This window comes from Amphiprion ocellaris, chromosome 5, assembly GCF_022539595.1.
Source record: "Amphiprion ocellaris isolate individual 3 ecotype Okinawa chromosome 5, ASM2253959v1, whole genome shotgun sequence".
Lineage (NCBI taxonomy): Eukaryota > Metazoa > Chordata > Actinopteri > Pomacentridae > Amphiprion > Amphiprion ocellaris.
The window spans coordinates 35428301-35440961 of NC_072770.1; the positions used below are offsets into that span (position 1 = coordinate 35428301).

General features: G+C 39.2%; 1 protein-coding gene across 1 annotated transcript; it reads left to right on the forward strand.

The window, feature by feature from the left end:
* Positions 1 to 665: 665 nt before the first annotated feature.
* On the forward strand, positions 666 to 8615 carry LOC111585423 (twinfilin-2). Its single transcript, XM_023294902.3, has 8 exons — positions 666 to 1099; positions 3901 to 4079; positions 4970 to 5065; positions 5182 to 5286; positions 6245 to 6370; positions 6939 to 7089; positions 7487 to 7608; positions 7958 to 8615. Exons 1-8 carry the CDS (start codon positions 1003 to 1005, stop codon positions 8123 to 8125), a joined length of 1044 nt encoding a protein of 347 aa, XP_023150670.1. The 5' UTR covers positions 666 to 1002; the 3' UTR covers positions 8126 to 8615.
* The last annotated feature ends 4046 nt before the right edge of the window (positions 8616 to 12661 follow it).

Genomic DNA, 12661 nt, shown 5'->3' on the forward strand with positions numbered 1-12661 from the left:
ATTAATACTCATGAAAGTACTCCTAGTGTTTGATTGTGTTCATTTAAGCTTTTTTGTTTTTGTGATGCGTTTGATTTAGTGACGTTGACTCTCAGCTTTAATTCTAAGTATAAACATATAATTCATAGCAGGAGATATTTTTAACCCCACTTGTCAGTTTTGAAATTTGTTCCCAGAGATTAGGAAAATGCTGAGGGCACATTCAGGTATGTTATAGCGGCAAAAAACATCTTGCACAATTTGTTGACCGTCAGTGTCATCACATGAAGTGTGGATAGGGGGGATTTCAAAGTGGAAAATGTTAAGCAAACTCTCTGGGGTAATATGCTCCTTGGGATAACATTTAATTTTGTTCCTTTTTAAGTGCGATTAAACTGCTGCTTTTGTTGTGGCCGGCATACCTCAGAAAACTTTAAATTTCCTAAAGATGAGAATACTGATGTTTTATTTATCAAAACATGATAGAATACAAATGAACGCACACGTGCAGTTCCCTGTGCTTCATGCCGACCAATAGTTTGTGTGGACGAGTACATGAGATTTAAATTTTCTTATATCTCAGAGTTTGATAATTAGGTTTGCAGGTCACACTCTGCTGCTCCACTGTCGCGTTGGTTTGTGGTGGGTTTTTCACAGACCAGCTCTCAGCACTGGACAGTCAGTGGGAGCTAAATTTGGGAGTAGAGGTGATCAGGTTGCCTCTCTGTGTGCACATGATACTGTCCTAGTTACTTGAGCAATGTCCCTTCTCATACTGTCACACTCTGAGCGAGTCCAGACCACTCAGTGATCCTCTTCAGCAGTCGGAGCGGCGCTTCTCCTCACCATCAGAAGTTAAGGACACTTTTACTTTGGGACTCTGGTTGGACTTAGTTTCTCCTGACTGGACTGAATATTTTGGCTTTTTTGCTGTGGGGCTCCGGTTCTTGTCCACTTCTTCTTCTCCTCCTCTCAGCTCCCCTGCTACAGCCTCTGGCGGGAGGAAGACGCTGCTGACCCGCCATGTTTCTCGCACTAGTGGTGACACCAGAGCTGAGGCAGTTTCTGGCCAAAGCAAGAGGTGGAGCAGTGCGGCTCATCAAGGTGCGCATCCAAGACGGTGAGTGACCCAGAACAGTGTGGAGACGAGAGGAGCTGTAAAAAAATAGGTGGCCTTTGGTGGATCGAAAGAAAGAATTCATTTGTGATTTAAGTAATGTCTGTCATGGAGTAAATATTAGAGAAGAATAACATTTTACACAATCTGCTGAATGTCCAGTTTGTCAAATGAGAAATTCAGCTTGTCAAAGTTGCTCCCAAACTTAAGACTCTTTAAAATGAAGCCAGGCCTGCAACTAAGCACATCAATCCTTAATTCTACATAATGTCAGAAAATGGTGAAAAAATGTCAAACACATAATCTTGAGGCCCAAAATGACATCTACAAATTACTAAACTAAAGAATTTACAATGATTTAAAAGAAAAACTAAAAGGGCTTATTTGGCTTTTTTTTTTTTTTTTGCAGAGTAATAACCAATACGAAAAAGCAGATTCATGGAAATTTAACAAAATGCTCTTCTATTATTAGTGTGAAGTTGAGCTGTGAACAGTTCGGCCTTGAATGGTTTGTTGTAAATGGATTTTTAGAAGCCTGATGGGTTGAAAGACCTTAAATCTGAATATTTTTTCATCCAGGTGGTTTGAGGACTCAAATTCACTTCAAATTGACTGTGAATGTCGTTAAATTAGCTTTTTCTTCCAGAAAAGCAGCTGTTAGGCTCTCTGATTCTATAATGGCAGCACACGAGAGGCACAAACCTATACCTTTAGCTCAAGTTCTCAATGCTCATGAGCTGTACAGTATGTACATAAGTGGATGAGGGTGTGTGTTACCGGGTCAAAAGCAAAAAAATAAAGCTAGGTGTTGCCACAGACTAGGAAAAGAGGATTGCAGCAGCTGCTGTGTGAGAGCAGGCATTCAGTGAGTCAGCTGAGCAGCCAGAGGAAAACGGTCAGTGAGGTAATGGGCTTCTGGTGGACTGAAATGTTCATGAGGTGTTTACATCTTGTTTTGGTTTCTGACAAATGCCACGCTGTAATATGATTCATGGCAAATGCATTCTGGGACTTTTTTTTGGGCTATCTTTGTGAAACATGCCTATCATATTAAATATTTGGGCTCATATTTGGAGGATTGATGTCAACACAGAAGAGCTCGATGTGACAGAGACGGACAGTCGGGCAGCAGAGGAATGTCAGGTCTTCTTTACTTCCTTATTAAAGCGCTTTGATCTCTGCCGGCGTCACTTGGCTATTTGGAGGGACATGTGACTTGTCATTGCTGCATGGTGATGCTCAGACACTCATGTTTGTCCCAATGTCACAAGAGAAACAAGAACATTCAAGCCAGTTTCATCACCATCGCCTTGGTATGGTTCCCTGTGACCCAACTGTTCCCTGAGAGTCTAACTATCTGTGTCAAACTTGAAAAGACAATACACAGCACTTCTTCATCTACATACAGTTTCACACTCACACAGGCCTCTAAAGACCAGGAGAGAATGGCGGATGGAAAGTATGTGCGTGCAGAGTTGGAATGTGCTGCGGCTCAGAATAGCAACATGCCCCCAGAGACGGTCAGGAAATCCCCCTGCACCCCCACAAGGACATCAGACTTTGGGTTTATGTGTGTGTTTTGTGTGGGTGTCATTAGTGTTTGTCAGTATGATCGAGAGATTTGGTACAGTCTCGTCAAGTCAGTCAGAAATTAATCCAGTGTTATTTTTAACTCAGAGGTTCGTCTTCCTCGTCTGTCACCACAGCAGTTGAAGCTGTCAGACCGATGGTCGACCAACGACCTCATATAGGAAGAGGTTAGTCAGCATAAATTGTCATAATGAACTTGAAGATGAGCAATTTCCATGATTTTTAGGCTGTGACCCCAGCAAACAATCTATTAATGGAGGAAATATTAAATAATAAAAACACATTCAGTTGCAGCTAAAGTTAAAAGAGTCCATCACACTACTGTCTTCTTATATTGACAAAGTAGAGCAAGTTGTGAGGTTTTGTTTGTGCATCACCACATGTATATATACTATAGTTGTTCATATTCTACATATATATATATATAGGTCATGTCAAAGGTCAAAAAGAAAATACAACTGAAAAATGTCCAAATTATATATGAAAAATCCAGCATGTTTGTATTGTTAAAGTCCCCCCAGTCAATGAAAAAAACTCATCTCTGTATACCAAATGTACTTTTTTTTGTTGGAAATAATCCCCCTTTTTAGTCCCCGACTCTCTTTGTACATCCTTCCCCAATCTCTGCAGCTCGAGTACACCAGCTCATCTAAAACTCTGCTCAAACACTTTACAACTGCTCTACGTCACACAATGGCAGGTTGTATTATTGAAATAAATCAATCATACATGTTGGAGCCAGAACTACACTGCATGATGTGTTCAGTATGTAAAAAACATCATATGGACATGTTAAGGTTAAAAAAAAGCAACAGATTTTTACTGGTGGGGGTCTTTAAAACTAAAAAAAAAACTAATTTTATGGAAGACCTGAAAATAAGTTGAGGCTTATGTTTAAAAAAGGGAATTAATAATAGGAATAAACATTTTGTTTACATTTTGCTAACCCTAACCTGCTGACATATAAAACAAGTCACTTTTGGGACTGTAAAAAGCTTTGCTTCATGTTACAGCTCTGTACTATCCCGTTTTCTTTGTGTAATTACCTTAAAGGCCAAAGTAAATAAATGCCTGGAAGATGAATTTGATTGAATCTAAATAACCAGCAACATCTATGACATGACCAGACTGACTCGTGCTGCACGTGTGAGACTGCTACGTAAAGGGTGCGCTACATGTAGGAGGTATGTGATGAGTAGTGGTGTGGTTTTCAGAGCAGCTGGTGCTGGGGGCCTACAGAGAACCGGAACAGAGCTGGGACCAGGACTATGACCACTTCCTGCTTCCTCTCCTGGACGACCAGGAGCCCTGCTACATCCTGTACCGCCTCGACTCCCAGAATGCACTGGGCTACGAGTGGATCTTCATTTCATGGTCTCCTGACCAGTCTCCAGTAAGACATGTCATTTACTCTTCAGTGTTCAAAGATTTCCCAAAAATGTTGAAAATGTGGACATCAGAAATTTCACTGTTAAAATATATATATTTTCCACATTTTCAACTTTAAAATGGGTCAATTTTGACCTGCAGGACGACACAAGGGTTAAAGGAGTATTCTGCCAATTTAAGAATACTCACAAGTCTGATAAGAAAATAATACTCAAAATAACATTGTTGGATAATGCATCTCATGAATTTAACTTCCCTGTGCAGGATTTTTTGGAAGACTTAGAAAATTCTGCACTACGTCAATTATTTTAGACATCCAGCAGCAAAATGTATACAGACAAACAGCATCAGTACCACATGTATGTAAACATAACTCAATATTTAGGCATCGGCATCATCACTGATATGTAATAAAATGAATGAGCTAATCCAGATCATGCTGAACTCCTCCAGTTGTGAACAGGAAAAGGAAAAGTTTCAGTCAACTAAATATACTTCATACTTTTAAGCCATTTGTTGAGATCAGAAGAAGACATTGTTAATAAGACACAAACTGTTGTGAAAATGGGCCAATAATCAAAGAACACAGATCAAAAAGAAACTTTTTGTCATGTAAAAAGAAATCTTATTTGAGAAGGTTATCTCAGTCCTAACATGGGTTATAGTCCAATAACACAGAATCCTACTTTTCCTATTATGTAACTCAATATTCATCCATCGTCCTTCTTTATAAATCCTTGTCTTTCAAATTGTAGCTTCTTTTTCATTAATCTTGAGTTTTGTAATATGTGTTTCTTGAATTTATGCTTTTTTGATCACCAGAAATCTGTCAAAGTCTTCATTCAGCTGCAAGAAGCTTACAGATACATACTTTCTCTCCTCTAATGACTACAGGTCAAACAAAAGATGCTGTATGCTGCCACCCGCGCCACAGTGAAGAAAGAGTTTGGTGGTGGCCATGTGAAGTACGAGATGTTCGGCACAACTGAGGTCAAAACCAGTTCCATTCCTTATTGCAAACCCTCCGTTCAGCTGTGATGACGTGTTTCGGTGGCGTTTGTCTTGTGCTTCCTGTAAAAGGCCTCTTGTTTTGCTTGCAACACTAGGAGGACATCTGTTTGCTGGGCTACCAGCGTCATGTGTCATCCTGCTCAGCTCCTGCCCCGCTCACATTAGCTGAGCAAGAGCTCCAAAGGATCAAAATCTCTGAGGTGAGAGGTCAACATGCCCTCTGCACTGTTGTCGTCATCGCACATAGCTTTGCATATGAGCCTGATCCTTCTTTTAAACACGTGCCAAGACCTGCTGGTGTCTTTCATATAATGTGTGCACCTGGAAACAAACTTTTGTTGTTGTTGCTGTTGCTTTTTCAGGGCCGGGTTAAACAGGTATGTTAATCTATGATTACTGTGTGTTTTCAATATTAATGCAGATTTCAGGGGTAACGGGAGCAACACAGAGAAAACCTTCATCTATTGATAGTAGTAAATGATAGTTTTTTTCAGATACATTACAGTACAGACAATAAAAAGCTTTTTGTACCATTAACCTTCCTGTTGTCCTCATTTATAGGCACCAAAAAATATTGTTTCCATGTCTTAAAAAAAATCCAAATATTCTGCAAAAAAATTCCACAAATTTCTGGAAATTTGCAAAACTTTCACGAAGAAAATTCCAATAATTTCTTAAAAGTTTCCCTTAAAAGTTTTATTTTTAAAAAAAAAAACAAAAAAACCCCCAAATTTGGCAAGAAAATCCTTGAAAAAAAATGAGTAAAAGTCTTCCAAAAAAATCCTAAAAATATCTAAAGTGATTACATATATATCAGTAAAACTTCTAATATTGTCTTTAAGAACATTCACATAAAAAGCAACCAAAATCCAGTGAAATTTGCTGAATTTTGGTTGATTTTTATGTGAATGTTCTTAAGAAACATTTTTAACATTTCTTTTTTCCACCAAAAAATGTTCAAAAATATCCCAAAAATGTTGAAAATGTGGACATCAGAAGTTTTCACTGTGAAAATATATTTTTTCTCCACATTTTCAAACTTTAAAACAGGTCAATTTTGACCCGCAGGACGACACGAGGGTTAAACACTTTCAGATTTTCCTTTGAAGGTGTGTGCAGACAGATAATAAATGCATGTGTGCCTGCTGCCCCCTGCAGGTGAAGGCAGAGATCAGCGTGGAGAGTAAACACCAGACACTTCAGGGCCTCGCTTTCCCTCTGCAGGAGACGGCTAAAAGAGCTCTACAGCAACTAGCACAAAAACGCATCAACTACATACAACTGGTGAGCCAAAGGAGCTGATAAATACGAATAAGGTTACTCAAGGAAGTGACAAAGGGCTTTATTCCAGCCTCAGGCTTTTTATTGGAAAACCAGACTCATGAGCACTGTGTTTATTTTATCTTGGATGACTCCTATGAGTGAAGAAGTTGTCTGTATAAAAACAAGTCTACAAAATCAACCGAAGGCACACTGTCGGGGTTGTGATAAATTAAAATGCTTTTAAGAACAACATCAGGAGCAGCTTGGTGTCTGGAGTGTTGACCTATAAGACACAAGCACTGCTATTTCTCAAGCAAGCATAAGTTATGGCACTGCTATTGTGAGTATTTCTAAGTAGTACCACGTGTGTCCTTCATCTGGGTACAGTATCACTCATGCCATGCTTGTACATGTACCAGGGGTGCATAGTCTTTATTATATTTTTATTTTTAGCCTTTCTGTGCTTCTGTTTTTCTTGTCTTACTTCTTCTACATCTCATTTGTATCTTCCTGTTGAAACATGTAGATTTCCCCTGTGAGGGATCAATAAAGTTTCTCTTAATTCATTCCTTTATTCATTGTGTTTCAGAGGCTGGATGTAGAGAAGGAGACAATTGAGCTGGTCCACGCTAATCCAACAGAAACTCGAGATTTGCCCCGCAGAGTTCCCAAAGACACTCCCAGATACCACTTCTTCCTCTACAAACACTCCCACGAAGGAGACTACCTGGAATCTGTCGGTACGATACTGATCCCTGAAGTGTGATAATCCTCCTGTTTGTCCAGGGCATGCAAAGAGCTCTAAGCAACTGGACTAGAGACACTCAGAGATTATTTCAGATCATTTGCATACCTGGTTCCCAATTGTTTCTGCTTAATAACTCCATGATATTAAACAACAGTTGTCTGTGACTTGGACTATGAGCATTAATCAGTGTTGATTTTCCTTCTCTCGTTGACTCTTTAAAGAATATGTCAGCCTGAAAGGGGGAAAATATGAATTGTTTTACTACAGAAAAGCAAAATTTATAGTTAAGTTGGAAATAAACAAACATTTTGTAACAGAAACTTTCTTGCTTTTTTGTACTTTTTTTTCTTGATGCCTTTTAAATATTTATTTATCATTCTTCCCTGCAGTGTTCATATACTCCATGCCAGGATACAGCTGCAGCATTAAGGAGCGAATGCTGTATTCCAGCTGCAAGAGTCGACTACTGGAGGAAGTGGAGAAAGATTACCATTTGGAAATTGCTAAAAAGGTAACAGATGGGCAGATGGGGGATGGTGGGATAGAAAATTAGATAACACAGCTTCATACAGGATCGTAGCAGTCTGGAGAGGCTTTGACACAGAAAACAAGTATATGATTGCCAAACTATTACTGAACTGTAAATAGTAGTTGAAAGTATGTGGGGTTACATTGACCATTGCTTCTGAAATCCTGGTTACAGCCCTGGTGAAACTTATGCAACCTCAAGCTGACTAATAAATGCCAAAATTATTCACATCAGCGCCCTTTAATGGATTTCATGGGAATAATCCAAACACATTTTGTCCACATGTGCGATTATTTTTGTTCTTTTTTTCCCCGTTTGCATGTATGTGCAGTTGGAGATTGACGATGGAGATGAACTGACAGAAGATTTCCTGTACGATGAGGTCCATCCCAAGCAGCACGCCCACAAACAGGCCTTCGCTAAGCCCCGGGGCCCTGCAGGAAAAAGAGGACACAAGCGCCTTATCAAGGGGACAGGAGAGGCCATACAGCACAGCTAGAGGTGGACAAAAATTCTCCTACAGTTGTGTCTGCAGTTTTATGGCCTTCCTCCCCATTTCTCCAAACCCACCATCACCTCATTAGGTCCAGAGGAACGAGGCTTTTCCTCTGCTCCTGAAACATTTGTGATATATAACAAATGTGTTCATAAATGATCTTCAGTCTGTCTCTCTTGGTGAGTTTTTGGCAATGTTTCACAGACAAAGCAGGCAATTAAATATGAAGGCATTTATAAAGGAATCAGGCTGAAGCACAGACAGATGGCCTTGTTATTGTTATAAAGAGAATCTATTCTTCCATTGTATAAAATAAATCTGCAGTTTACAATACAGTAGACTAGTACTGAAGTGTAAATTCATAGTCAAATGTTTCAGTCCTTCACATCTAGCGTCTAGTGCAGGTTTTGTATCAGCAATGTTTGTATGAAAGACAAAAAAAAAGAACAATATCAAAGGAAATTCCGAATAAAATTGTGTTTATACTGTGGAATAGATCTTCTGGGTGCATTGTCATTAAGCATGCAGTGTTGGATCCCTATAGAGAAGCTCTTATGCGTACCACATGTTTAGGTTGCTGACATAAACAAGGGATAATTCAACTAGACCAACAACATTTCTTTCATTCATCTACCTCCGTCAACAATATCAACAAGGATCTCTTGCAGTAAATTTCCAGCATGTGAAAGTCTGCTATGTTTTGAATTAACTCCACAAAACAACATAAAAAGGAATTCAGCCTGAGATCTGGCCTGTGTACTCGGACTACACAACACAAAGCTGCAACTCTCACATCTCAAAAGGATTCTTGGTTCTAAGATTGACTTCCGTAACTGCGATCTGCTCTTCTAAGACAGAACAACTGGAATCTGTTTCAAGCTTCTGTGAATTTCCTTGGCTGCAGGATCAGCCTGTGTGGATACTGTGAACTTTCTCTCTTTATAATCCTCGCCGGCTGTGTCTTCCACATGCCTCCACAAAGCACATGTCCCACAATAAACTGGATTACAAACTTAAGGTTGAGTCTTAGACGAGTGCCAATTATCATGAGTCATATACTGCGCTGGATGTTTGCTCTTTCTTAGTCTATGTGTTGTGTTGGTCTCGGTTGTCTAAGAAAATGAATGTTGAATAATTGATTTATGATTTATTTTTTATGGTGGATGGTAAAAGGTTGTAAGTGAGCAAAACAAAGAGTCTATAGTCTTGCTAGCTAAGGTTAACAAGCCCCATTTGCAAAAAAACAAATTACAGCTGAGACAAATGTAATTAGTTTGACAGGTATTTGGTCATAAAGCAAATTCAAACTTTGACTTGATAATGGTGCTAGAGGGAACAATGATATATAGTTTGGGAATCTACAAAATGCTGAGAATCTCCATCAAGTAAATGTTAAGAAACTTAAACCAAATTCTGTATCAGTCCAGTAATTGTTGAGACATTTGACTTAGGATTGCAAATGTCAACCTTGTGGTGGCACTAGAGACAAAGATCCAGGAGTTGGTAAAATATTTAAACCTGGACTGAAGTGGTGGACTAAATGACCACCATCGAAGCCCCACAGGCCCACACCACAAGGCAGTATGGCGACTCCATGGTTAGCACTCTTATCTCAGTAAGAAGGTCCTAGCCGGCACCGCAGCCTTTCTGTGGGGAGTTTTCATGTTTTCTGGGAGCTCCAGATAAGTTCGCCATTCAAAAAATTATTTTCCAAAGTGCCTTTAAGCAAAGCACTGGCGTAGAACAGGAGTTCCCTGAAGCTGAGGATGGTTGAATTCAGAGAATGAACTCCCCCCTGGGATCAGTAAAGGATAGGACATTTGCGTGGTTAAAAATGTTTCATTTTAAATCTTATACCCCTCAGCTAAACGTCCACACATGCGCTTTGATTCTAACAGTGAAGGCTGTATTTTTGTCCTCGTGCACGACCACACTCATCTGACCAGATTTTACCAATTAAATCAACTGATGCCCTATTTGAAATCGACAGCAATTCCTACACAGCTCAAGGTCCATTCTTTGTGAACAAACCTCTGCACATGAACAAGGTTTCCTCTCCAAATGCACCACTGACAAATTTATATCACTAATTCCAAGCATTCAAAGTTTTTCTCAGAATCTTCTTCAGATGCCTTTTATTTTCCACAACGGAGGAGAACAACAGTTATTCAATGTGTCCCAGACATCACCCTAATTCTTAGTAAGTTTTCAGCGTGCAGCCGGTTCACACAGGAAAAGTTTGTATATTTGACATACTGGTAAGCTGATGTGTGGTCGGCGTTGATTTGTGGAGTGGTTGCTGACAAGCGTAATTGTGCAGTAATGTAATATAGAGTGGAAATGAATGAGTCACAGATGGAAATGGAGGGTGGAGAGACAACTTAGGGAAGATATTGGAAAACAAAATATGAAATCTTTCCAAGAATATTTCAAAGGCAGCATTGTTCCAAAGTTGCAGCTTGATAAATGTTGTAGTGCATCTGACGCACAGCAAACGTGCCAAAGAATGGCAGAAGTATGTCCATATGCCCACAAAACAGACAACTGATGCTTAATTATACTAGAAATACAATAATGACTTTTACCTGATTTACCATTGCATAGTCCCAATGCCTGGCAGAGTAGGGAGCAGGTCTACAAAGGCCCCCATAGTTTCTAACAGCGTTTCTGCATTTAGACACAACATGTACCCATCTGGTCTCACATGGCATGACAGCAACTTTGTAATCTTATTATCAAGACTCAAAAAAGCACAATCATCAGAATTCCCTGGATTGTTCAGAGTACTAGAAGACAAAGGAGATAAAATGGCTGCATTTTAGTTGATGATTTGCACTCATTATAAAATGAACGTTGCTATGACGACAATCAGTTAATCTCATGACTGCCTGTGTCAGTACAGCTGAACACATTAATGATGCAAATACAAGAGCGGGCCAGATTTTGGACTTGGAAAATATTTAAGGATTACATTACATTAAAATGCAGTCTGCAGTTTTCATCCCAAGTCTCAACTAGAGCTAAAAATGAGCAGTCACGAATTATAATGAAGAATTTTTAAAGGAAAAATGACTCAATATTTCTTGCTCCAGCTTCTCAAGTGTGTATATCTGCAGTTGTATTTTGTCTCTGTTATGACAGTAAAATGAATAAGCTTAGTTAAGATTGTTAATTGTTCAAAACAAGACATTATATGATGCCAGTTTGGGCTCCGAGAACATGCAATGTGCTTTTTTTTGTATTTGCTGACATTCTAAAAATTGAAAAATTAGTCCATGAATCAAGAAAATAACTGCACAAGAACCACAGTTTGCATCAGAGTTTGCAGAGGTATTATTTCCCTTCATTTCAAATGTACGTCTCTCTAGCTCTGTGTTGTGAAGGCAATGAACTTTCCACAGGTTGTCACACAAAAATATGAAATTATACACAGCTGTAATAAAAAAAAAATGGAGCTCAACAGGAGCATAGAAATTGGGAGGCGCACACTCCTTTTTATCTTCAAATTCTTAGTAAACTTCCATCTAAAATTCTCCCCAGACCCCAAACTAGCTCATCCAGATGGATAATCTTTCATGTCTGATCACATTATGCTCCCCAGGAATGGTATAAATTCCATTCATTTTAACAAAGTCGGATTGTAGCGAGCATTCAAATATCACATTCAAAATATGTTTTATGAAGAATGTAATTTATCTAAGCACAATTTCCTCTGTGTCTGTCAAGTCCTGTTTAATGTGCTACGGCACAAACAGTCTGCTTGTGCCGTTGGTTTCTTTTACAACAGAAATTAGACTATTTTAGGTTATCTGGATACAGCATAACCAGTAAAGTACAATTTCACAGCAACAATTGTGATGTTCTTTTTACTTCACAGGCCAAAAAACATATTTGTCCAACCGCATCCAGCAGGGATAGATAAAGTCCACAAGACTTCTTAGAAAAAAAGCTTATTTCAGGATTTCTTGGAAAAAGTTGAGATTCGGCTTGGGATCAGCAGGCTCTCGTGAATATGGCTGCGATTATGATGCAGCATATTTTAGATATTACTTTGTTTCCAATCTGCCCCATGTGCGTGAGAGATGGCTCCGGCTGTTGTTGGAAGAAATATTTTGAAACCTTTTGGCCTGAACTGGATGTGTCTCAGATTTATAACAATATCCAGCATCACCCTGAACAGGCCTTATTTTGGCTGATTCTGGTAAATTAAATAAGATGTCACTGTTTACCTGCAGGAGGGTGAAAGAAGCAGCCTGAGGCAGGGATCTCCCAGATAGAGTCCCTAAAAAGAAATGCCCGAAGAGATAAAATAAGCAGAAATACAACTTCCAGTACTAAGCATTCCCAGCAACTCAACTATTAGAAACACGTGCTGTAACAAATCAGCCATGATCCAATGAAAAAGACAAAAGAGAGGCTTAGAAAGCGGCACGGCGTGTGAGCAAAATGACATTTTTCTCCACCCTCATTTTTTTTTTGTGTGTCTGTGTGTGTCTGTGTGTGTTTACTGTCGCCATAACAAGTTGTTTTCTCGAGCTT